We start from the raw sequence: 25,548 nt of genomic DNA, 5'->3' as shown, positions 1-25,548 counted from the left end.
TATCTATTTTTACCACTATTTTACCTCTAAGGGGAACCCTTGGACTCTGTGCATGCTATTCCTTACTTTGAAATAGCACATACAGAGCCAACTTCCTACAACAGCTATGAAATATGCATCGTCCAACATAAGAACATCAGCAGTCTTTTTCAACCAGTTCTGCAAATGATCTGGGGCACAAAGGAATAAACTTTGGAAGGCTTAAAGTAGGGACAGAAAACACTTTCTGCTGTCTAGGGTCAGGTAGTTATGGGGAAACTAATAGGAAACACACATTGTAAAGAAGAGGCAGTCATGTTTATGTTTAACGTTATTTAAAATGTTAAATGAATTATAAATTCTGAGACACCATCATAAAATGGAGAGAGTATTTCATGGCACATTGGATATACCAGGAACAGTAAGACTTTCTGCACAATTGAGTGTGTTTGCCAGTTATTATTTACTAAACTACAGTTCTAAACCAGGGGTCTCCAACCTTTTCTGTAGTGAGAGCTACCTCTGATCAGTGAAATCATTGTGAGCAACTGAAGGCTAAGTAGCTCGCACATAGTAACAGACACCCTCACACCCATCTTCATTGGCACATAATCCATAGAATCAGAAGCTTTGGTTTTAACAAAATACTTTGACTAGGGGTACTATCATAGTGCTGCCATGTGTGTCAGTGAAAGCGTGGTCTTTGGACTGTAGGAACATCTGTGCGTATGAGTGAAATATATGTGTATATGTGATTGAGAGCACTTGTCGTATGTGCTTGTGGCACAGGACATACCTTTCGCCATATGTGCCACTGTTACATTTATAACACAAGCATACAACCATTTTTTTAAATGAGAAAAATTTTAAGTGCAGAAATATGTTCTGCAAAAATGTTCATAATATGGAATACTTTGACAATTTAAATTTCTCCTACTTAAAACAATGACTTTTTTCAGTTATCAATGCTGCATTCAGCCACTGAGAGTAAGATGCTGGCTGTGTGTAAAGAGTGAAGGCATTACTTTTAAATGGGAGAAAAATAAACTGAAGAGTTAACTTTGTTTATGTGGGTTCCATAAAACACATCATTTACATTTTCTCCCATTTCCAAGTGTCATATTTACAAACAGCGAGCATCTTGCTCCCAGTGGCCTGTAAAGACATTGCCATATGTATAACAGAAACATATAAGCCACTTGTTTAAGTGGGAGGAATTTACAGTGAAGAAACATGCTTTATAAAAGTAAACCTTTAAGGCGTAATTGTCTGAATTGAAAGTGGAGAAAAACATTAAGACTTAATGGTTTGAAGAAATCATTTTCTTCACTCTAAATTTCATCTGTTTAAAGAATGACTATTTTTTTGTTGTAAATATGGCACAGTATCTACTGGCCGCTGGGAGAAAGATGCTGCTGTTTGTAAATGCGACACTTTGAAATGGGAGAGAATTAAAATGAAGAGTTAATTTACTCATTAAAGCAACTTTTATTTTTATTCCCTTCAATTTAAAAGCATTCAAAAACATAATTTTGTTCTCATGCTCCAATTTTGAGTTGATTAGGAATTTTATACCTCAGTGCTTCAGTTCTTCCCTTCTGTGCCCCAGCCTAACTCCTAAATCTCCCTGAGCACTGCTCATTATCAAGACCTGCTATCTGTAGCCTGATGATAGTATTGTAACAATAAACACATTTCCCCTGAACTTTAAAATAAAAATGTTAATCTGTGCATATTTAAAAATGAACTCAAGGCTGTGAGCTACTCTGAAGGTGCTGGCAAGCTAATGGTAGCTCGCGACTGACTGGTTGGAGACACCTGTTCTAATGTTTAGTTTCAAAATCAATTTTCTGATGGCTAGAGTTTGGTTGTGGTTAGGGTTATGTAGGGGAACAATGCATGACAGATATATTGTAGTCGATTGTAGGAGAATGTCTAGATTGCTAAAATGCTTTTCAGAGTGCATTGGCTTTCCTCACAGTGAAGTATTCAGTTACAGAAAAGTGCACCTCTGTACAGTTCATGTGATCAATTTTTATGTGGAAGCATTTGGAGGTTTTCTGCAATGGCATTATTGTGCTGGTGTTAGTTGGACACATCAGTAGTTTGTCCAGATATGTCTTTTTCATCAGTTGCATTATAGATCAGTTGCAAAATAATATCAGAAATGTTTAGAAATGGTGACAAACTTTGCAACTTAAATACTTAACCCGTAGGGAAAATACCTCAAAAACGATTTTACAGAAGAATTTTACCCAAACAAGTTTTCACAGAAACACAGATGTTAAAATGTTGAGTTTGCTTTGATAATTCACTGTGAAACCGATTTCATGCTTCCACAATCTTTCTTTTGTTTCCATGGACCTAACTTGGGAACCTAGGTGAATTTCACAAATCTCGCAAAGCTCTTAAAAAAAAAAAAAAAAAAAAAAAAAAAACTCTGCAAAGGAAAACTTTTCTTACTTAAGTATCCCACTCCTACCATACTGAAAATAAACACTACACATAACATTGCCCCATCATTCAGTACCTGACCACTGTCACAAATTCCGTTCTAATCCAAGTCTGATATCTAATATTTCAATACAATACCTACAGCGTTAAGAAATAATAGGGAATAGACAATTCCTCCTGCGACCGATCTTTACCTGCTTCACTACACACTTCTCAACCCACTTCAACCAGACTTCCACTGATTTTTCCAAGACAGGCTCCGGTGTATTGAACATCTGCAGAGTATAACTCCCTCTCACCTCCATTTTCCTCTTACTGACCTCTCTGCTACGTTCAGAACAGTTGAATAGCCAACTAATTACCCCACATATCTCTGTGTCACTGGCTCAGATTACTTTCGAATCAGACATCCAAAAACTCCTTTCCTTTCCACTCAATAGTGCTAGCAGCCACAGTTATCAAAAGGATCTGCCTGAGCTTGCTCATCAGTTTGATCTACACAACTTCAAGAGGACATCTTTACTCTCATTACAATGGGGATGGCACACAATATTTTTTTTTCTGAACACCTGTCACGCCTCATCTCCAAACTACAATCTGTGCACTCACCAGACACTGAATGGACTCATGCTGCTATGAAGCAACTCAATTAAACCCTGACAGAGCCCCTTGGACACCCATCTGTTGTGCATCTGTGCCAGACATAGACATACAATTTATTAAAGTCACCAGGCTTTATTGTTATCAATGCAAAATCGGTCAGATTTTTAAACGACCAACGTACATAAATGTTGTCTAGTGCGCCTTTTCCAGGCACACCCCTGATCAATTGGTGCTGGTATTGATACAGTGTTGATATATCCTGTACTGCAGTGTTCGGTCCCAACACTATTATGGCCCTGGTATAACTGTAGTGATACTTGGCATACTGAGGGCAGCCTCCATATTCTAGCTTGAGGCTTATTTCATCAATTTGATGTTGCCAAATTAGGTTATGCAAACATAAATCAAAATAATAAACACAACAGGAGTTAAAAAGACTAAGGGGGAAGTAAAAGAAAGAAAGAAAGATGAATTAAGAGAGAAAATTGTAAAAAAAAAAAAAAAGAAAAGAAAAAAAAGAACAAAAAAAATCCTACACTAAGAGATGTCTACAGTTTCATACTCCAGTAGTTAAAAGACAGCCTAGTGAATTCTTCACAAATAAAGTGGAAAAAGCTTAGGTCTATACCGAAACACTTTCTCTATCTTCTCTTCAAAAAGTCTAATAAACTTCCACAATCCTGTACATAACCTAATGTCCACACATTTCATCATAAAACATGTTACACACTTCAACTCTCCAATGCTCTGAAATAAGGGTGTAACAAGAATTTATACTCCTAAATAAGTGCATCACAAAATAAAATCACATGCAGCGGAGGTCGGCTTTCTTCTTAAGATAGAGGACATACTGTTTAGGAGTTATAGTAAGTTTACCACATGTTCTTTATCCCCTTGAAAAGGTAGTTGTCCTGATCTAAGTTACATTATCCATCTCTGCAGGAAAGCACCCCTTTTTTGACATGATCACCCCCACTTTTGTCTGGTATTAGATGCAATTTTGACTGAAAGTGCACTGGGTTCCTGCTAACCAGGTACCCAGTGCAAGATCTCTTTCCATAAAACTGTGCAATTGTTCCCCAATTGGCAATAACTTTGGTCCCCCTGTAAGTCTCTAGCAAATGGTATCCCTGGTACCTAGGAATGGGTACCAAAGAGAGTCCCCAAGAGCTGCAGCATGTATTGTGCCACCCTCAGGGACCCCTCACCTAGCACATAAAAACTGCCATTGCAAGCTGCATGTCTTGGTGCGGCTAAAAGTCAAAACACAACATCGCACACATTCTGTGTGCCATGTCCCCCAACACTGCATGCAATATATGTAAATAACCCCTACAGTAGGCCTTACAACCCTAAGGCAGGGTGCACAAGCAGATATGCCACTGCTATGTCTTTGTCGATTCTTAAAGACAGTGAATGAACAGAGAAGCCATTTTAAGCACAGTGCTGGCCACTGGCCACTACGAGTGTCCCAGATACATGATGGGTTCCCTGAAGACAGGGATGTTTGTTATCAAACATCTCATATTAATAAACCCTCACTGATGCCAGTGAAGAATTTATGAATACATGCACTCAGAGGGCACCTTGGAGGTGCCCCCTGAAAACCTACCAACTACTAGTGTGTGAACTTTCTAGTTTTAGCCAGCCCGTCGCCACCAGACACAAATCTGACCCCCAAGGGTGAGAGCCTTTGCTCTTGGGTGGTCAGAGACAATGCCTGCTCTAGGAGATGTGCTTGAACACCTTGCCCAACAGGACGACCTTTGAATCTGCATTCCAAGGCAGCAAGCCTCAAAGAAACCCTTGCTAAGCAGATCTGGCTTCACTCAAAGTAGAGTTGCTGACCCCTGTGCCCCAGGGCCCATTTGACACCTGGACAGGTTGGAAATTTAGTATTCAGGAAGGTGTGTCCACCCCTCAGGACAATCCCACCCCTAAGGTGCGCTGCCTGATGTGGACACAACTTTTAGAAATCTGCCATTTTGGCGTTGGCAGAATGAGGAACTCTGGGACAAAGTTATGCCTGCTTTCCACAGGACCCCAGAGTAAGGCGCCCATTGGCTACCACCCTACACATCCTGAAATGCCTTTAAATGCAGTATTTAGGGGAACCCCTGACACCAGAAAAGCAGCTTCCTGACACCTCAAGACACCTCTACACCCATTGCCCCAGGCCAGTGGAGAAGAGGCCCTGAGGTGTCCCCACATGCCCCGACCTTTGACGATTGGAACCCACTTGTTAGTTCCCCCAGTCTGGATCCAGTCCTCACTTGCACCATCTTTTCAACCAGAATGATCCCCATTGACTAACATTGGGCACCCAACGCCGTACTACACCCCTGCAACCGGCCACCCCAATGCCAACTGGTGTGACCTGTGGGTGTGGTTCTGACCCCTGCCAATACTCACTTTAAGTCCAGGAGATTGATCCAGTAAGTCGCTGTACTGTACCTATTTTGCCGTTTGTTTTTTCTCCATAAGATTATAGTGCTGCTTCCAAAAATTGCAGTCGACTTTTCAAAATGGTGAAGATTTGTCTCACAAAACATACAGACTTAAACAAATTGACACTGGTGCCATGGTGTCATTGAGGTGGTCTAGGTATTTTGTTGGTTAATATATATATTCATATTTTGTGCACTATTTACATTCCCAAGGATCACTTTCATAACTTTCTGCATTGTTCCACGTCCGATTCTATTTTTCCATGTTAAATAACCTATAGCCGACCATTCTGTGGTTAATTTAATTTCTGAGAAGATAAAATTTCAGTTTGGAATACCAGAATGCTCTGGAGTGAGTGGCAAGATAATCTTTGACGGTGTGCTCCACAGTGCCTTTATTGCAAAGAGAATGTAATACCAGCAAGAAAGACCTCTGGCTTAACTTTTAAAACATGACATGTGTCAGTCCTTATCCGAGTCAAACAGCAAAGACAGGTGTCCCATGAGCTAGCCTTACCCAATTCTTCCAAATCAACATTTTCAGAGTCTAGATTTTTTAAGATCTTAATGCTCCAACAGTTCGATCCCACAGAGTAACAGGCTAACAAGTTCGAACTCATAAGCTTCTTTCAGTATTTCGATATATTTAGGGTACAGACAGTTGTCTCCTGTGTTTAATGCTCCAGCAACCACTCAAGCCAATCAAATGGCTGTGTTAACACGATACCAGAGGGAAAGATTAGTGAAAAGTATAACCCTACTTAGAAAAAGTGAAAAATCACAGCTAACTGAGAGCTATCCAAACTTCACCTAAACTTCTTCCAGTCAGCGTATAAATATCAACCCCTTAGTCTCACTTATACTAATGTTTAAATAATTTAGTTTATAGTATGAACTACATTTTCCTAAAGCGTACTAGAGTAAAATTAAGCAGGATGGTTTCAAACATACATTTTTAGTTACATCCTGGTGCAACTTAGGGTGAAACACAATACCTTTTCTAAGACTTTGGTGACATCAGAAATATAAATAAATTGAAAATATAAGAGGAGCCAGAATGCAGCCTTTTCCTATCCTGTACGGTGTATGTTCTGTTTTGAAGGTGCCTGTCGACCCCTAAGATGGATTTGTGCTCAAGAAGCATGTGGAGTTTGATAAGCCACAACAAAGGAATAAGGATTCCCTGTACCAGCATCTTATTCCACAGGGATGTCCCATCAAGTAAAAGAAAGACTATAGCAAGATCTGCATACTTTAGGAGCATTGTTCTGGCCGTAATTTCAGGAGTAATAAGCATTTGCAATGCAATAGGTCTTGCATTTGCTCGAGTTAAAGCTCTTGGCATTGTAAATTCATAACTGGACTTTTCTTGCCACATAAATTGGTCAACCCTGCCTCATAATTCAGTCTTCTCCTGCCACATAATTTCAGTGGCCCTGCATATAACTAAAGCACATCCATTCACCTTCTTCCTCTATCTGCAGCAAAAAATTAAAATGTTGCCATTTAGCATCCTAATTTAAATCTGCCATGCTAATTCCAATAAAATACCACATTCACCACCCGACCATTAGAGTTGCTGGCTGGCTAACACAATTCCCCAAAAAAGACACAAGACAGCCACAGAGGAGAAATAAACTAGAAGGGTCACCCAAACTTATCAAGAGTGTTCAATCATAGTGTAATAAGGATGTTAAGTTGGCATGAATTATGGTCATAATTGTAATAAGGAGAGATTATTAAAACATACAATTATCATCTAAACCTTTATCAGAAATAGACTTGGCATTAGACTGTAATGCTCAAAACAGCCACTAGAGGGCACCATAACAAAAGTATAATTTGTAAGAAACATGGTCATGTAACCATATTGTTAGACGCTAGAGGGGAAAACCCCATGAAAAAACAGGAGAAAATAATGCAGTGTAATCATATACTTCGCCCCTAGATGGCGTTTTAGGGCTAGCAGTCCTACTGCAATGATATTACAAACAAGGCCTTTAAAACAAAACTTCTCCCAGCTGTAAAACAACAGCAGTTGCCATGAGAAACCTTTAAAGACACTAGGTTAGAGGGGACTCCAAAATAATAAACCCTCCCACAATTCAGTGTAGGGACCCAGAGATGATGTAGACAGAAAGAGTGTTTTGAAGGTGGTCCCATTGTCCTAGGACCAACACAGGCTGAGTTAGGAGCACACATGTTTTGTAAAAGTAATGCCCTGCAAAGCATTATGGGGCAAGGTTTTGTTTCGTGAATATTATAGTATGTTGACTGCAATGCTCAGAACAGTCCCTAGACCCCCTAGAGTCACAATAAAAATAGCATTTGGAAGAAACATGGTTAAGTAACCATACAGTCAGCCCTTAGAGACCATAACCACACGAAAAAAGAATGGGATAAAGTGATGCAGTGTAGCCATATATTTAGCTGTAGTGCATAACATATTTTCAAGGCTAGCAGGCCTATTGCAATGATATTACCAACATGGCCCATAAACCATAACTTCTCCCAGTTCTAGAACAAAAGTTCCAGCCATGAGAAAGCTTAAAAAGGATAATGGATGGTGGTAGGGGTTATCATTTTGGAGTCCCCACTAACAAGTGTGGGGACCCAGGGCTGATGTACACAGAAAGAGCATATCGTGTTAAATGTTTTGAAGGTGGTCCCATTGTCCTAGGACCACCACAGGCTGAGTTTTGTAATAATGCCCTGCAAAGCATTATGGGACAAGTTTCCGTGCCACAAATATTTTAATATGTTGATATGACTGCAATACTTAGAACGGCCCCTAGAGGAAACCACAACAAAAATTGCATTAGTAAGAAACATGGTCATGTAACTATATAGTTAGCCCTTAGAGGGCATAACTACACCAAAAGAAAATGGCAATATATAATGCAGTGTAATCATATATTTAACCCCTAAAGGGCATAGTGCATTACGTGTATTCAGGGGTAGCAGGCCAATAGCACGGATATTACAAAAAAGGCCCTTAAACACAAGCTATTCCCAGCTATAAAACAGTTCCAGCCATGACAGTTTCAATAGACACTGAATGGTGGGAAGAGTCATTATTTTGGGATCCACACTAACATAGTGTGGGGACCCAAAGATGATGTAGACAGAAAGAGCAAATTGTTGTGAACATTTTGGTAGTGGTCTCATTGTCCTAGGACCACCACAGGCTGAATTGTGAGCAAAAATGTTTTGTAAAAGTAATGCCCTGCAAAGCATTATGGGTCGAGTTTTCCCGAGTACAGTGAATATTGTAGTATTGGCTCCATTGCTGTGCTGAGTGAGCCACTTTTGCTTTGAGGATTTCCGTTTTATGTAAAGTAATCACCAATTTCAAGTGTTTTAAGGGGAGAAGCACAAGAAATCACTGATTAGGTAACTGAGAACAATGTGACCAACGCTCCAGTACTGCAGATCGGACTTCACACTGTTGAGCCTGTTCACGCTGTGAGCGCCATGCCCGCCAGGCAGCACAAAGGGGAGAGACAAAAGAAATAGTCCGCCCACGCTGAAGCATATGGGCAATCATGCAATAATCCATGCAACAGGGGCAGTCTGCAAGACGTGGCAAGAACAGCCTCAAGGCGGGATAAACGTAAGGCATTTACAAATTGAAAGGCAAGCTCATGAACAAGTGTAAGTGATGGGCGTGAGGTGGGCATGTTTAAAAGTTCACAATACTTACAACAAGTCAAAGCGCTTACACTCTCGACCTAAAAATTCATACACCATTGACAGATTAGTCCGTTAACCTGTTTTCCTTTTTCGTGATAGGGAAAACAGCTCCTCAAGTTTGGTAAGTAAGTGTTTGGCGAAGATTTTACTAGAAATAGCCATGCAATAATTCTATAGTTGTCAGGTTGATGTCAGTCGCCTTTCTTTAAACATAAGAATATGAATACTCCTTCACAATTCTGGAATGGTGTGCTAGGATTGCACTGGATAGCGTTTCTAACAGTTAACAAATGTTCTGGGTGGTTTCCTTATATGAGCTGAAATTCCACTAGGCCTTTGTGCTCTAGATGATTTTGAAGCTCTAGTGAAAGCAGTGAGTTGGGTAATGTGGGCTGATTTGGATATCTTTTAGTTTGAACATTTTTGTTAAATACTCAATCCAGACTTTTCGCTCTGATGGTGATGCAGTTATCATTTTTCTAATGACTAGGGTTTCTATCTTTTTCCAGAAATCTTTAGAACGTTTTTCCCTTAAAACCATTATCAAGTCTCTTCACAATCTTTCTCTGTCTGTATTCTTAATATGTCTTATTGTATTTTTTTGCCGATTTCTGTATTATATATCTGCAGGTCCCTCCAGTAAAGAAGTACTCTTGCTTTCATTTTATCTAAGTTCTGTTTGCTATTTTTGTTTTCTCAAGTACAGCCTCTGTGCTGTGTATTATACATTATAGTGCACACCCTCGGCATTAATGGTGGCCCTGGCATCAAGGTGGCCATTCTTTAAATATTACAGGCATCCTTGGAATGAACAGTGGCCATCTGTACCTTACATCGGAGGTAGATTGTGTCCTCATGTTTTAGTGGTCAGTGACCGTAGTTAATGAAAATGACACTGCGAGAGACTAAAATAAATGTAAAAAAAAAAAACAAACAAAAAAAACCAAAACATATTTTGACACAAAAATGCGCCCTTTAGAAAATTAGTTTTGTGTGGGACTATTGAGCTTTTTTAAATCCAACGAAGATACGATGAGACAAAGCCCCAGAGTCAGGCCTACCTGTGCTGGCATGGCCCTCAATTCCTCAGTGCTGTTCTTCTTTCTCTGCCTCTCAACCCGCTGCCGCACCACTGGGGGGTCCATTTTGAAAGTTCCTAACCTAAAGAGAAGCAACATTTACTGTGACTTTTTCCACTTACGCTTATGATGTTCAGTTCGGGCTGAGACCCAAGAACAAGGATGCTAAAGTCCAAAAACGATATTCCAAAACAGACCCGAAGTGAGATGTTCACCCATGAGAGCAAAGGAAAATGGGGAGGTGTGGAAGGGATGTGTACATTAGCAGACCTTGTTGGCATCCGCTAAGGCTTTAAAGATAACCATCAACTCCTTCCATAAGAAACTTTATTTTTACATAAGACCCGTTTAGTGCTGCACATACTTACATTACATCCCAGATGACAATTTCTAAACTTTGGTAGATTTGATCTTTCTCTAGATTCTAAGATGTGCATGGCATGCGCGAGTACCAGAATTTATAATGTAAAAGGTCAGTTTTAACACCTTTAACTCCGTCCAATCTCATTTATGTATTACTCAATGATATACACATTAACCCATACAAGTTAGCCAGACAGGAACTTTGCACTACTCTCAACGTCTTCATTGTAACAGCCTGAGGCATTTGAGCCAACATAACTGAATTCAGAAACTTATAATTTCTTCTCATACTATCTCATCCGAGCTTATTTTCCCCTGATCTAACAACTTCTTGCAAACGTTCTGCTTTAAGCCCATGCCACTAAAATCATTAGAAAAACACAAAGAATTTAGACCCCCACAGGTTCCACTCACGGCTGATGTTCTGCCTCTAGGCCTTTGTAGAGATTCTGGTTGAAACTGTCCTAGATTCATTAAGGCTCACTAGATGCATGCTTCCAGGCCTTTGAAATTCCCCTCCCTTTTCCAAATCTTGTATTCCCTCTCATGGCTCCAAGTATGCCTTCATGTGACACACAATGCTGTAGCCAACTTAAAGACTTCGAACGCACAATTTTCAGGTGAAGCTGGAGGGCAGAGGTGTCTTAAGTGGGCCCATGATAGGCAGAGCCAGACCAGACTTTCAGGATAAACACCAAGTAAATAATCACTTTTTGATTAATTTTGTATCAACCGTTCTCTAGTGGATATCCATCACATTTGGTGTGTGAAAGTTATGGATGGTGGTCCTAGCCATAACTTCCGCTTTTTTTTTTTTTTTTTTTTTTTTTTTTTTTTTTTTAATTCACAACAATAACCGGACTTTAACTGTTATTTTGAGCTGTAGGAAGCTGGCTCTTTACATAATGGATCAAAAAGAGATACACTGTGTAAAGAGTCCAAGCAAACCCTAGAGGAATTACTGAGGCACAAATGACACCCCAAATGCTCTCTTGTGGAAGTGTGGGCGAGCCATTAGGCAGACAGCAGTGCTAAGCATGTATTGTACACACAAAGGCAGTAAGCGAGACACACACTCAATAAAGAAATCCGACATCAATATATAAAAATAACACATGCTTTTATATCAATTTTGATACCAAGATCATGGGAATCGGGTAAAGTACTTTTCAAGTTATGAATTGTTTGCGTTTCCAAAAGTGGACAGTGCAATATTTAGAGCGGTATTGTTATCCTGTGAGGGGAAAAAACATATACTGCATAGGGGTCTTTATCAGAGACTTACAGGACTCATCTTCTGCAGTTAAGGTACGTATGGGGCAAGGTCCAAGACAACACCAACAGGTCACTTTGAGAGGCACGGAGGTGTCCGGCAGCAGAGGTGCTTTTCAGTCTTGGGTGCCCTAATGTTATCCTATGGGAAAGAAAGACACTGCATACGGGTACTTAGCAACGACTTACAGGACTGTTCTTCTTGACTTGAGGTAAGTATGGGCAAGGTCCAAGGCCACACCAACAGTTCACCTCAGAGGGCTCTGTGGCATCTAGGTACAGAGGTGTGTTACGGCGTTATGTCCCCCATTCACGTCAATGGAGATCGGTCTGGACAGAAAGAGGCTGCACGCAGGGACTGGGCAGCCAGTCACGGAAAAAACACAGTGGGGGGGAGGGATGGGGAAAAAGGGGAGAGGGTCAACCCTTGAGATCCTCAGGCGTTGGTCCACATATCCTCAGGCTGTGGGGCTGGGTGCAGTGGTGTTGGGTTCCAGTGCAGAAGAGACTTGCGGTTGGAGGGGGCTTGCAAAAAGAGATGCTGCAAGTGCCGTCGGGAAGGCCACATTGGGCGAACTCAATGTGGGCCTCGTCTCTGGAGGGCTTGGGAACCACGTTGACATCATTGGCCCACTTTAGCTCGGGTGCAGTGGTGATATCTGGGGGTCGGGTTTTAGCAGTCCCGGGTCTTCACAGTTCTTCTTTGGTTGCCTGCAAGTGCAAGCAAGCAACTCCTCTGCTCCAAGAGAGTTATTCTTGGCAATCTGCGAAGCACTGGTAGCGCTCCATGTTTCTTGAAGGCAGTAGTGGCAGGATAGGTCAGGTAGGCAGGGCTGGTGGCAAGTCAGTTGTGATCCTCAGGTCAGTAGGCTTCTTTGTCCACTCCTTTTGTGGGCAGCGAAGATCTAAAGTCCTGGTATCAGGGGGTCCCCTAAATACGCTATTTAAGGGGCATTACGGGGAGAGAAGGGTAGTTGCCAATGGGCTACTTACCGTCGGGGTCAGTAAATCCCCTAGATGACCACTTTCTTTGGGGAGTGGGCATCACCCCATCCCAGAATTCCTAATACCACCACACACAAGACGGCAAATTTCCTAAGGCTGTGTTTATTTCAGGCTTGTTACCCTAGGGCAGTGGTGTGGAATTCCTATAGCCTGAGGTCCAGGATATATTGTTTGCGGCCAAGGACAACAAGTTTACATGTATGTTTTGTCCTAAGGACAAGTAGGCCCATCCACCGGCAGCACAAAGCCTTTGGCTGACAGTTTACAGTAGCCATTATGGATCATAAAAGGTCACTGTCTACAGTTAAGGTAGTATTTGGATCCTAATGTTATTGCTGTTGAACCCTGCATTGATGGCTCATTAATGCAAAGCCTTTATTATTAGGGTCAGTGCTCTAAGGAAACGGTGTAAACTCAGACTGCACTACTGAGAGTAGTTTTATTATAAAAAGGTGTACAGACGTATGCAAAGTTTAACAACATAAAGCTACATATAATGCTGCATTTTAGCATGAGCAAATATGCATGCGTAGATTTGCTCATGCAAATATCTGTTGAATGTTTACAAGTTAACATTCCTCCAACCACTTTTTTACCCCAACCCTGGAAGTAGTTTTACATCTGCCCTTGTCAGGTGTAAATTTCCAACCTTTCTCAGTATGGGAAAAGATCGGAGAAGAACTGGTGACCTTCTCCCCCCCCCCTCCACCCAAAGCATGCAAGTTAGTAGGTTTGCGCAGATTCAAAAGGGAATTCCATCCTGGAACTATAGCTCACCGCTACTTCCAGCCCAAGTATGTGATCTGTGGAGAGGTGGCAAAAGAAGGAAATGGCTAGTATTCAAACCATACTAAAATATAAGCCTTGGCTTAATCCGATAGGGTATTATCAGAGCCTTTATATAATGAAATTGCTGCCATAATTTGTCACCACAGTAATTGGCACCAAAAGGACAAGCGGATTGTTTTACAAGATAAGTAGATCTAGGACACAGCCTGTCGCATAGACAAGTAGATATTTTGTTAAATTCCACACCCCTGCCTAAGGGTATATCCAGCCTGGAGATGCAAAAGGTCTCCTGCATAGCTAATTTTCCTGCCTATCATATGCCATATGGGCCCTGGGGCAGCAAGATGTTGGGGGTGGGGGCCTGGGCAGGGGGAAATCAGGAAAGGGGGGGGGTGTAGAAATTCAGGGTCGGCATCTTCCTCTCTCTACCAAAGGAGGAGGGCTGTTGGGCGGGGTGTGTAACACTTCTGCCAGAGACAGCTTTGTTTCTGACCTCTAGAGAGCAAAGGCTCCCACCCTTGGGGGTCAGAGTCTCGTCTGTTGGTGGCAGGCTGGTTAGAACTAGTCAGTGAGCGCACCAGCATTTGGCAGGTTTTCAAGGGGCACCTTTTAGGTGCCCTCTGGGTGCATGTATTAATAAATCCATCACTGGAATCAGTGAGAGTTTATGAATAAGAGATGTTGGATACAAAACTTCCCTAGTTTGAGTCAAGCCATCATGTAGCTGGGGAACTCGTATTGACTAGTGTCCAGAACATGTATTTAAAATGCCTTCCCTGTATACTCACTAGGTCTAAGAATCGACAAAACATAGCAGGAGCATATCTGCTCTTGCAGATGTTCCCACACATGTAAGATAATGCACCATGCCTTAGGGCTGTGAGGCCTGCCGTAGGGGTGACTTACTAATATTACAAGCAGTGTGGTGCATGTCGTGTTTTCCCTTTTGGGAGCACCTTGTCACACAGCCTGCAATGGCAGTCTGTATAAGGTTGGTGCTGGGTCCCTTAGAGAGGAACAAGTTATGCTACAGCTCTTATGTACCTAGGCTGTAAGTACCACAGGTACCATTTACTAGGGACTTACATGGGAGCTAAAGGGCCTAACCCCTTGAGGGATCAAGTAACCAGTTGTCTTAGTTTGGGGAAGGAACACTGGCACTAGCGACCTGGTTAGCAGGAACCCAGTGCGCTTAAGTCAAAGTTGCATCAAAAACCAGGCAAAAAGTGTTTGCGAGAGGGGGTACTGCAACCAGAACCAAGCTTTTTACATGAGCTCTTCCAAGTTTTGTTGTTTTTTATAAAGTGTTACAACCAAAGGTAGCCATAACTTCACTTTACAGTGTACTCTGGGGGATTCAGATTGTATGCCACACACGACAAACCTGTGCTCAGACCTCTACATGGTTCCAACTTCTCGTATGTATATCTGAAAACGAATTAATCTTCTCCGCAAGATCTTCAGAAGGGCAGTGGGAGTTTTAAGGGTTTGCAGACCCTGTTTCGGGGTTGCGGACCCTTACAAACTCCTTTACCTTTACTATACAACCCACAAAGCTCGCAGACCTGGTGCTGGGCACTTGAACCTTATGAGAAGACCAGCAAAGGTCCAGAAGCCTTGCCAGAGAATTTAAGAAGCTTCCTCAGAGTTCACAGATCACAAGAACCATACTAGAGTCCGGAGACCTAGCCTCAGGGTTGTAAATCTCCCTGGAAAAAAGTATATTTAACAAAAAAATTTTTTTTTTTTTTTAAAAACACAAATCTGACTTTAAAAAAATGCAATACCTTTGGCCCACCGACACCTGAGCTAGGGGAAAAAAAAAATGAAAAATGAAATAATAAAAAAAAAAAATAATAATAATAAATCAGAGGATACTGCCTTCTTAAGACTGCTTCAATTTTATTCTTCAGGACAATGGGGCAAAATCCCTGTGTCCGGTAATGGCTGCCCTACCACTTTCATCAAAGTTGCAGCCAATCGATCAGATAATCTTTAGTTCACAAACCCAAACAGTACAACTGGAGATAAAAAGAAACCCAGCCAATTGAATTTGATTATTTTTGTTAAAATCTGGGTAGAGGACAGTCCAAGACCCAAAGTTTGTGGGTCTCTGTGGACTAACAGTTCAGATATTCATCTTGCTAAGGCACTTCCTCTAGTGAAGTGCTATTCATGTCATGTTAACTGGGAAAAGGTTTTTTTTCTTCTTTTTTTACTCCTCTGCTTTTTTGCCTTCCGCTTGACATACATGCACTAAATTTGCCATGCCAAACCCAATTCAGAAGAACACTTCTCAATAAAGTTTTGTGAAGATTTGTTGAACGGAACAAAATTACTGCCAACACAAAAAGCACATTTGCAATGGAAAGTCTGATCTACCCACAACTACATAGTACTATCACAGCATGGCAGTGCTGATCTCATACCACTAATCAGCACAACTGACAAGCTCACCCTTGCAGGTCCATAACTGGATACAAGCATCTACCAATTAATCTTCCCCAGTGTGTTAACATAAACAATAAAAACACAGAACTCTGTCAGCCAAAATGTACACTGTCCCATGCTGCTCTTATTTTCTTTCTTTATAAGGATTTTTGTTAAACCTACTCTATAGAGTCATTCTATTACAAAAGACAAGCACACTTCAGATTGCATATTTTTAATTTCCTCACAAAGCTCTTTGCATTTAAAATTTTATTAATAATAATACACTGCAGGGATGTAGGGATGTCGAATTCCTATAGCCCAGCGCCCAGGACATATTGTACAAGGTCAAGGACAACAAGTTTTCATATTTATTTTGTCCTTGGCCCAACCCCCTGTAGCACAAACGTTTTGGCTGTCAGTTTAAAGGGAAGGGAACTGTCTACAGATGAAGCCATGTGTTAATGTTGTTTGAACTGTATTTATGGGTCATTAATGCAAAGCCTTCATTATTAGGTGAGTGCTTTAAATAAATGTGGTAAGCTCTGACTGGACAACTGACAGTGGTTCGAATAAAACATTTTTTTTTTCTTTTTTAAAAAGGTACACACAAGTTTGAAAAGTTTAACAATATGAGGCTACGTATAATGCTCCCATAATGCTCTCAGATTAGATGCCAATGTCGGCAGAAGCTTGTAATCAAGACTGATGATTATTTGCTTTCACAAAGAGCATATTGGCACACAAAATAGTTTTATTCAGTGCCTGGAGCTAATGTGGCAACGTGTGCTTTTTCAGATAAAGCAAAACATTTTTTTTGCTTTTACAATGCTTATTAAATGGTGAGGGTCTGGTAGCTCCCACAAGTTTTACATAAGCCATGTCAAATCAAGACAAGCATTGACAAAACCAAAAGACTGACCACCGATGTTGAATTGGTTGGCTTTGCCAATGCTTGCTTATTTTCATGATGTCCATAATCTTGTTGAAACTGGTTGCACTGGGTTTCCATTATAAATATGTTTTGGAAATGTTAGCATGCATCAACACATTTTACTAAATGATGTTTCAAAAAATTTATACCTACAATTTCTCAGTAATTTATTAAAATGTGTTTGTTTCTATTTGCATTCTTTTTCTGAACGTTTTATTTCGAAATCAAATAATCATCAATCTTGATTAAAAGCTTCTGAAAATATTTGCATTTAAATCAGAGAGCATTCTGGGAGCATTATACTTAGCCTCATATTGTTAAACTTTGCAAACGTGTGTACATTTTTTACTGGAACCATTGTCAGTTGTCCAGTTCGAGCTTAACACATTTATTTAATAATAAAGGCTTTGCATTGATGACACATAAATACAAGTTCAAACAACATTAACACATGGACATAAATATTACCTTGACTGCAGGCAGTTCCCCTCCCTTTAAGCTGGCAGCCAAAGAGTTTGTTTTGCAGGGGGTTGGGCCTACTTGTCCCGAGGACAAAATATATATGAAAGCTTGTTGCCCTTGACCTTGAACAATATGTCCTGGGTGTCAGGCTATAGGAATTCCAGACCCCTGCCAGGGCCTGTAAAATAAATGTTACTAGTGGGCCTGCAGCACTGATTGTGCCACGCATTTAGGTAGCCCCTTAACCATGTCTCAGACATGCCACTGCAGAGCCTGTGCGTGCAGTTTTAAACTGTCAGGTTGAGCTGGCAAAATAATCCTTTCACCAGGCTCAAACCTTTCCTTTTTAATACATACAAGACATCCATTGGACAGGCCCTGAACAGCCCAGAGGGCAGGGTGCAATGTATTTAAAAAGCAGGACATTCATGTAATTTTAGGTTTTACATGTTCTGGGAGTGAAGAATTCTTTAAAAAAAAAAAAAAAAACTCTGCTGCTAGGCCTATCCCCCCCATAGGATAACATTGGGGTTGTCATATTAAAATTTGTGTCACTTCTAATTATGAAGAGATAGACTTATCAAGTTTGGTGTCTCTGGAATCACTATTTAAAATCACAACTTGTGGTGACTTAGGATTTTAAATTGCAATTCTGAAAATGCCACTTTTAGAAAGTTGGCATTTTCTTACTTCATCTATCTGGTGCCTGCTGCTGGTCTCTGATCATATCTGGAGTGGGTGAAAGCTGTGCTTTGTGCATTCCCTCTAGACAACCACACACAATGGGAGATTAGGTGTGACTTGATGGGCCTCAATGGGCAGTTAACTGGCTTGCGGGGGAGGGGGCGCAGAGATAAGCACAGTCTCACAGAGGAATAGGTTGTGTCCTGTCCCCATACAAATGGCTGCATACCCCCCTGGATTGAGTCTGGAGCCAGGGCAGGAAGAGCAGGGACTCTGTGCACTTCAAAAGGCAAGTCTTTGAATCCTTCCCCACTTCAAAGGCAAAAATGGGTATAAGTCCTGGACCTCTGAAACCACCAGCACAGTACACTTCTTGACCTGTTGATACTCTGACAAGAAGGAGGACTGCTGTGCTGCCAAGAGGACAGCCACTCTATTGGACTCCTGCTTTGCTGTGCTAACCAACCCTCTTACCTCGGAGTGAGAAGAACTGGACCTGCTTCTCTCCAACCCAGTGAAGGGCAAACTGACTGGTCTCCTGTTTTCTGAAGTCTCAGGGGTATAAAAGGCTTCTAGACCTACTGCTACTGCACCTGGACTCTGCCATCTGTGAGTCTGCCCTAACATGTGGTGCCATCCCAGACGCCTGAAAGTGAAAAGCTTAAGGTGCTTCCTTCTACCGATACCATGCAACCTTATCGGAACCAGCACATCTTCACCGTTGCAAGGTTCAGAACTAGCACATCTTTGCCTTTGCAGGGACTGAGCCCGGTGCATCGCATTCAGAACCAGTGCATCACACTCTGAATCGACGCATCCTCTGATGGAGAAGCAGGAGCAGGTCATCACATTCAGAACCAGCGTATCGCATTCAGAACCAGCGCATCCCCTTGGACATGAAGCTTCACTGACTTTGCATGGAGAAAACCAACACATTTTCTTCTGTTGCAAGATCGAAACTGACATCACCTCGACTGTAACCTGCATCTTCCTTAATGTTGACGGAACCAGGCTCAAGGTACTTTTGTTCAGCTGACCCAAGAAGGTTCCTGTATCCAGGCCACATTCCATCGTGGTCTGCCTGAACTTTTGGCTTTGGCCCGGTCCAGCGCGACAAGATACCCCAAACAGGCGCTTATTGCTTTTAGTTTACAGTTTATTCTTTAAAAATTCATAGTTCAAGTTCTACTTATCAGATGTTTGTCTTTTTGGTTATTGTTTTATTTACTAAATTAAGCTCTACTTTTCTAACCACGTGTTTTATTTTTTTCGTGTGGTGCTTTCACTGTTTGAAATGTTGCAAAAATACCTTACACATTGCCTCTTAAGTTAAGCCTGACTGCTCTGTGCCAAGCTACCAGAGAGAGAGCACAGGTTACTGTAGGGTGTGTTTGTGACTTACATTGACTAGGACTATGGTTCCTGCTTAGAAAGGGCTCATACTTCTGCCAGCCAGAAACCTAATTTTTAACAATGACCTAAACTGAAATCACTTTTCTCAAAAAAATCAGTTCGATTGAATATTCCAAAAATAACAGCCTATTTTCGATAAAGGTGTTCTGCAAATACATAAACTCAATTTTAATCAGCTAGAGAAAAGGGTATCATTCCAAAACTGTGCCTCATGGTCCTTAGCAAAAAGGACTTCCAAAACGCAGTGCAACTAGGAAAAGAAGCTATCCACAAGAAACTTTGAAAGTCCCCACCATACGCAAACACCTTACTATGCTGTACACTTACATGTAGTGGAACGCTGGTGCCCTCCGGAAGTGCTTCTCTGCTTCCCTGCCCAGTTTCTGCCAGGCATCACTTGGTAGAAATCCTCCTGATAAGCCTTCATCTTCACTGTCGTTTCCACTGCCTCCTTTCCCTCCGCTTTCCAGACGGTTCAGGCCCATGAACTTCAACTTCAAATGAAAAAAGGGATGAGGAGAAAAATTAAAATATTTACATCATGCAAGCCCTAGGACAGCAGTTCCCAACCTTTTGACTTCTGTGGACCCCCATTTGATCAGTACAGGAACCAGAGGACCCCCACTGAATCAATAATGGAATCTGGGGACCCCCCCGCCCCCCCCCCTCCAATGAGTCATTACTGAAAGCTGGGGACCTAATCTGTTAATATTATTAAATTTTCTAAGCAGTCACGGACCCCCTGAGGAGGCTTCGCTGACCCCCAGGAGTCCTCGGACCACAGGTTGGGAACCACTGTCCTAGGAGAAACCAAACTATTTACGGTCAACTGGGAGTTCAAACATTATAGTAGTGAACAGACAGATGTTAAGGGCACTTTTATTCATTTTTAGGTAGGTATCACACTGGAGACTTCTGCATATTGTTCAACAAGCAAGAATGAAAGACCCAGTTATCAATCCGTAAATGAACCTTCGACATATACAGGAATAAAGATACAATTCTGGATTGAAACACAATATCATGGCTCCCAATTCATTGGAAATGCTATTTTTATACCATAAGACTTATGAGAAATGTTCTACCATTATTTGACTTTTTAAACACTCAAGGAAATTTCGTGGACTACCTTAGCAATCTCTTTTATGTATGGATTTTGATATTTCGTATATGATTTCTGAGCAATAGGACCATTGGGAGGTAGAGTGCTGTATCCTTATACTCTAAGCATTAACACTTGTGCAGCTGTGTCCCAATATTGCTGTTCCAGTGGTTTTTGCAATACAGAACATGCATTCACCAGAATTTTGTTGCATGAAATTCGGAAGCTTCGAAGGTTACAGAATCAGGTAGCATGATTGATGAAAGCTACGTAGATCTGAACACAACTATGCCAGCTTTGAAAGAGCCCCACAGAATCCTAGTGGATTAAAGGATGACATGCAAAATACTGTGCATGGTGTACAAAGACTATAAAGGAACAGTCTCAAGTACCTGCAGAACCTACACGTCTGTGGAGAAATGCAAAATTGGTCACTCAAGCAATAATTAACCTACACAGGCAGACCTATCAGTTTATTGGGCTTTCGACTCTAGAAGACCTTGAACCCATATGTGAGGAAAATGCCCAGGAAGCAGGTCTTCAAGAGAACTGTAAAGACCTGCCTCTTGAATGAGGCATGTCAAACCCCTCAAATAGGCTCTTGGAACCTTAAACCAAAGCTGACTATCATAGAATGTGTCACTAGTCCTTTGGGGTTTAACTACTTCCTACAGAACATGTATTAGTGGCCTTTCGGAGGCCAGAAGAAGGTATGTAGGAGCCACCAAAAGAGATTCAGAGTGCATGCCTCCTTGATGCATAAGGTTCACTCTGCCACCCATGCCTATCTGTAGACTGCTTTGTTTTGACACTTGCACTTTTATATGCTTACACTGTCTTAAGATTTATCGAAATCATCTCTAAGGTGGTATGCAAGCAGTGCATTAAACAAAAATTAGATGTGGCTGTGTATCATTCGAGTTCACCCAGTCAATATGCATTATAAGAATCCATTTAACCGATGTTGATGTTTGCTCCTGATGGATTGCAGGGACAGGGTGTTAATGAATTTCCAATTCCTGGTAAGTGTGTTTGGGGAAATAGTGAGTGACAGCACCTCATAACTGCTAACTCTTATTGCCTGTGTTAATGTTTCAGTTCACAAAACACTGATATTTTACCGACAACTCCTAGGTGTTGCTGCAGTCGCAAAAGGGAAGGGGTTCCCTTTATTCTTCATTCCTCCTCTCTACTAATTCCATTTCCCCCTAAAGCACCCAGGCCTAGCACAAACATATTTGCCACCCGAGTTAGAGGTACTTTTTTCTGTGCTGCTCATTGTAGCAATGGGGTCACATTTGCTACTTGCACTGGGAATATGACACCCCTGCTGGTGTAGCCTAGGTATTCACCTAGTATTCTATTCCCATAAAAACTGCTGCACTCTTTCTCCAAAGACTCATATCTGCCATCTTAAACAAATTTATCATTTATCTTCATTGCTCTTCGTAAACGAGCCAACCTCATAAGTTACCTAGTCACTCCTCCTCCTCCCATTCCATAGCTCACATAAAGTCCTATCTTGTTTTTCATTCAAACATACCCATTTCTGCCCATTCTGATACCTTACCCTCCCCATTCTTCTCACTTCCTTCAAGCTCACCAAAGCACATACTACTTTTCCTGACCGTCATGTCATGTGATAAAGGAACATGAAATATCACCATCTCCCTTTCACGTTTTTTAGTGTCAAAACCTTCTCTCAAAGATTCTTTCAGTTCCCCTACCCTACTCTTACAGTAGCATTCTCACTCAAACGCACTCATACTCCCCTCTAGATGAAACGCCCACTTACTTGCCCTACACACTTAACTGCCTTTACCTTGTTCCTTCTCACCTTGTTTCTCACCAGCAATTCACTGTTCCACTCTCTCTCTCTCTCTCACACACACACACACACACACAAAGCAGTGTTTCTTATGCTTCCCATCATCAGTGCAAATGTAGAATGATAATTAGGTGAAAACATGTGTCAAACTAAGTTGATCCAAGCGGAGATATTTTCTAACTGTAATAGTAACATAGCAGATCTAGAAAGTCTGGGAGATTGATGGATGGGGGAAGTAAGAGGAGGCTGCGTGCTTTGAGGGACAGGTGACCGACCATCCATGACACCCTTCTCAGCAGAAGCCAGTTTAAGATTATCAGTAGGAAGCAGGCCCTGCCTAGTCTTATCCGGAGATCAGTCTGCAATCCATGGTGCTTCTTGAGGCAATTAAGGACCTTTTTTCTGAGCAATAATACTTAACTAAACTTCACAGCGCACACCTGACGCCACAGCGGAATTTCAACAACACAGATAATATTACTGTGTAAAAGTTTTAAAAAATCCCTCTAGTAGCTTTTGAGATTCTCTAAACTCGCCTGTGTGCGGCAGAGGAGGGGCTAGCCAGCATCACCGTTTTTTTTGCATTTTTAGAACATGGATAACCAAAATGCAAAAAGCCTGCATAACTTGACACCTCACCATGAGGCAGCCCAGGGGAGCATTAAGGCATCTGTGCATGAAAGACTGGTGGGTTTGCAAACGAATTCTGGGTGGGGACACCCCATCCATTCTGGATTTATTTTCACTTTGAAAAGTTAAGCCCTTGGGTTTAATGGCTTTGTCAGTTTTTACGGGGGAAAAAAAAGTGTCACAGCACTTCTCATCCCACAGCCCCCGATCTGCCTCTTATGGATGCTGAGAGAAAGGTGACTGACAGAGGAGGAAGAGAAGATCCACAATCCAAATGTATTTTTATTCTGTCAAAGACAAACAAGCATTGGCAAAGTCAATAGCTCCCGCCTTTGGGGCATTTTGGCTTTGCCAATGCCTTTTAGCCATACATGTTTTCATTTTAGTCAGGGCTGGGTTTTTTCTTTCAAGTAGCCTACTCACAACTCTCTTTTTAAAGGCTGAAAACCACAATTGCATTTACTGGTTCAAATGTGTGGCAAGTAGACAACTGAGATGGGAGGAAACAGGACCCCACTCCAACACCACCACTTCTTTGATCGTCGGTTGCAGCTTCAATTTAAACATTAAAGATCCCTAGCAACTAGTACAGCTGGTTTCAAATTCTTAGCACACCCCACACCTCCACCTTATAAAACAAAGCAAAATGTATACACATATTGTGAGAAAGTCATACTTTTAGCATGTTTACCCCAATGTTTCTGACGGATACTGTTGTTAACTGAGCGCTCTAAATAAAAGGTATATGGTAAAATGGTACAATTACAATTGGCAATGAAAGACCCCTGTAAGTCCAAAGTAGATAACAGAGCAAGGGGGATTTAAACTACCTATATGTCCCTAGTATGTAACAGTGCAGGGAAGTTTACAGGCTCAGTAGATTTCCTACACTGGTTGTGCACTACTGTGTTGCCTGCTGTCATTCTCAAAAGCCAGCCCTGCCTGGCAGACTGTCTTTAAAAATTAGAATGTGTGCAGATTCGACTTTGGAAATTAAAGGTACTTCCAAAGTGATAGTCTACCTTATTTTTTCATACAAGTCACCCCTAAAGTCTCCCCGAGATACCTCAGAGGTGGGGTGCCATGTAGCTATAAGCAGGGACATTATAAAAGATGTTTTATATTCCCTGGTGAGGGGAAAAACTGCACTTTCAGTTTCCTAATTGTAGATACTTAGCTCCATAGGCTAACATGGGAATATTTACCATAACTATTGCCAGGAGGGAGCCAAACGTGTTATGAAAGGACTCAAATGAATGGTAATGAAAAATCGAACAACTTGCCACTGCTGAATTTATCATAACTAATAAAGAAAATACGTTATAAGACTTTCTTTTCTGTAAGCCAAATTCCAGCCTGCTAGCGGACTCTCATGATTAGTCAGCCTTAATAAGATTAGGAAGGCTGCTTTGAGGAGGTGAAGTGTCCTGCACTGAGCAGAGGTTATCTGATGGGGGGAGGTTAGCAGGCCAGGAAGTGGACTGGTTAATCAAATTGGACTTCAAAGGCAGCAGGACAAAAAGGAACGAGAGCCAGGCATGCCCTCTCACCCTGTAACCCAGATAGATTCAGGCCCAGGAAAGGAATTTGCAAATGTCCAGAAGGGGAGCGTTAATGGAAATGAGCCACACCAGTAGGGCAGGTCTTGTTCCTCTGGAGAAAAATCGTCCATCTTGGAATTTTGAAAGTGCAGTGCTTTATGGGAAAAGGAAATGCCACGCCTTGGAGGAAGCTCTCATGCTTTTGGGTCCCACCCTCCAGCTCACTGGACGAGGGTGCCCACCTGGTTGTTCCCAAAGATAAAATGAACAAAAGTGGCTGATCTGCATTGCAACTCAGATCTGCTGCCTGAAACAAAAAGAAGGAGGACGGCACTGCTGGAACCCTGGTCTGTAACCCAACGGACTGCACACTGAAGAATGCTCCTGTTGCACACTGGAACAACAGACCTATGACTTTGCCTGGCTTCAAAAGGAACTCCAGAGAGGACTCCCTGAAAGCAACAGGTTAACAGAGCTTGCCTGCACCAAGTATCACAAAAGCAGCCCAGCCTGGAGTGCATCCAGTGGACTTTTAAGGATCTGGCCAGGTGCATTGTGGGATTTGTAGTCCAAAACTTCCAAGGACCATCTCAGAGCTTCTGTACCATTGGATGTGTTTTTGGAACCTTTGAACCCTCAGGAGGAACTTCAGGAAGAAGTTTGGAGCAACTTTCGGAAAAAGCTCCATACGTGGACAACTCGCCGTTGTGAGTCAGGCAGACTACCTTCAAAGTGACCCACCCATGATTTCAGGTTCGTCCAGCTGAAAGCTCCGGCGCTCCAGACTTCCACGATTTGACCGAGGTCTTGTGGAAAAGCAGTCAGACTACTTCTCATTGA

The 25,548-nt window shown here is 41.8% G+C and overlaps 1 protein-coding gene across 1 annotated transcript in view; it reads right to left on the bottom strand.

Annotated features, from left to right (window-relative positions):
• The window catches only part of NSMCE4A (NSE4 homolog A, SMC5-SMC6 complex component), a 115,080-nt gene that overhangs the window by 55,377 nt on the left and 34,155 nt on the right, over window positions 1–25,548 (bottom strand). The window contains exons 4-5 of the mRNA XM_069239193.1: window positions 19,935–20,101; window positions 10,238–10,337 (exon numbers count right to left, since the gene is read on the bottom strand). Coding sequence (XP_069095294.1) covers window positions 10,238–10,337; window positions 19,935–20,101 — 267 coding nt within the window. The remainder of the gene's footprint in view (window positions 1–10,237; window positions 10,338–19,934; window positions 20,102–25,548) is intronic.

This window comes from Pleurodeles waltl, chromosome 6 (assembly GCF_031143425.1).
Source record: "Pleurodeles waltl isolate 20211129_DDA chromosome 6, aPleWal1.hap1.20221129, whole genome shotgun sequence".
Classification (NCBI taxonomy): domain Eukaryota; kingdom Metazoa; phylum Chordata; class Amphibia; order Caudata; family Salamandridae; genus Pleurodeles; species Pleurodeles waltl.
The sequence above is the reverse complement of the archived record's forward strand: the minus strand, read 5'-3'. Positions and strand labels throughout refer to the sequence as shown.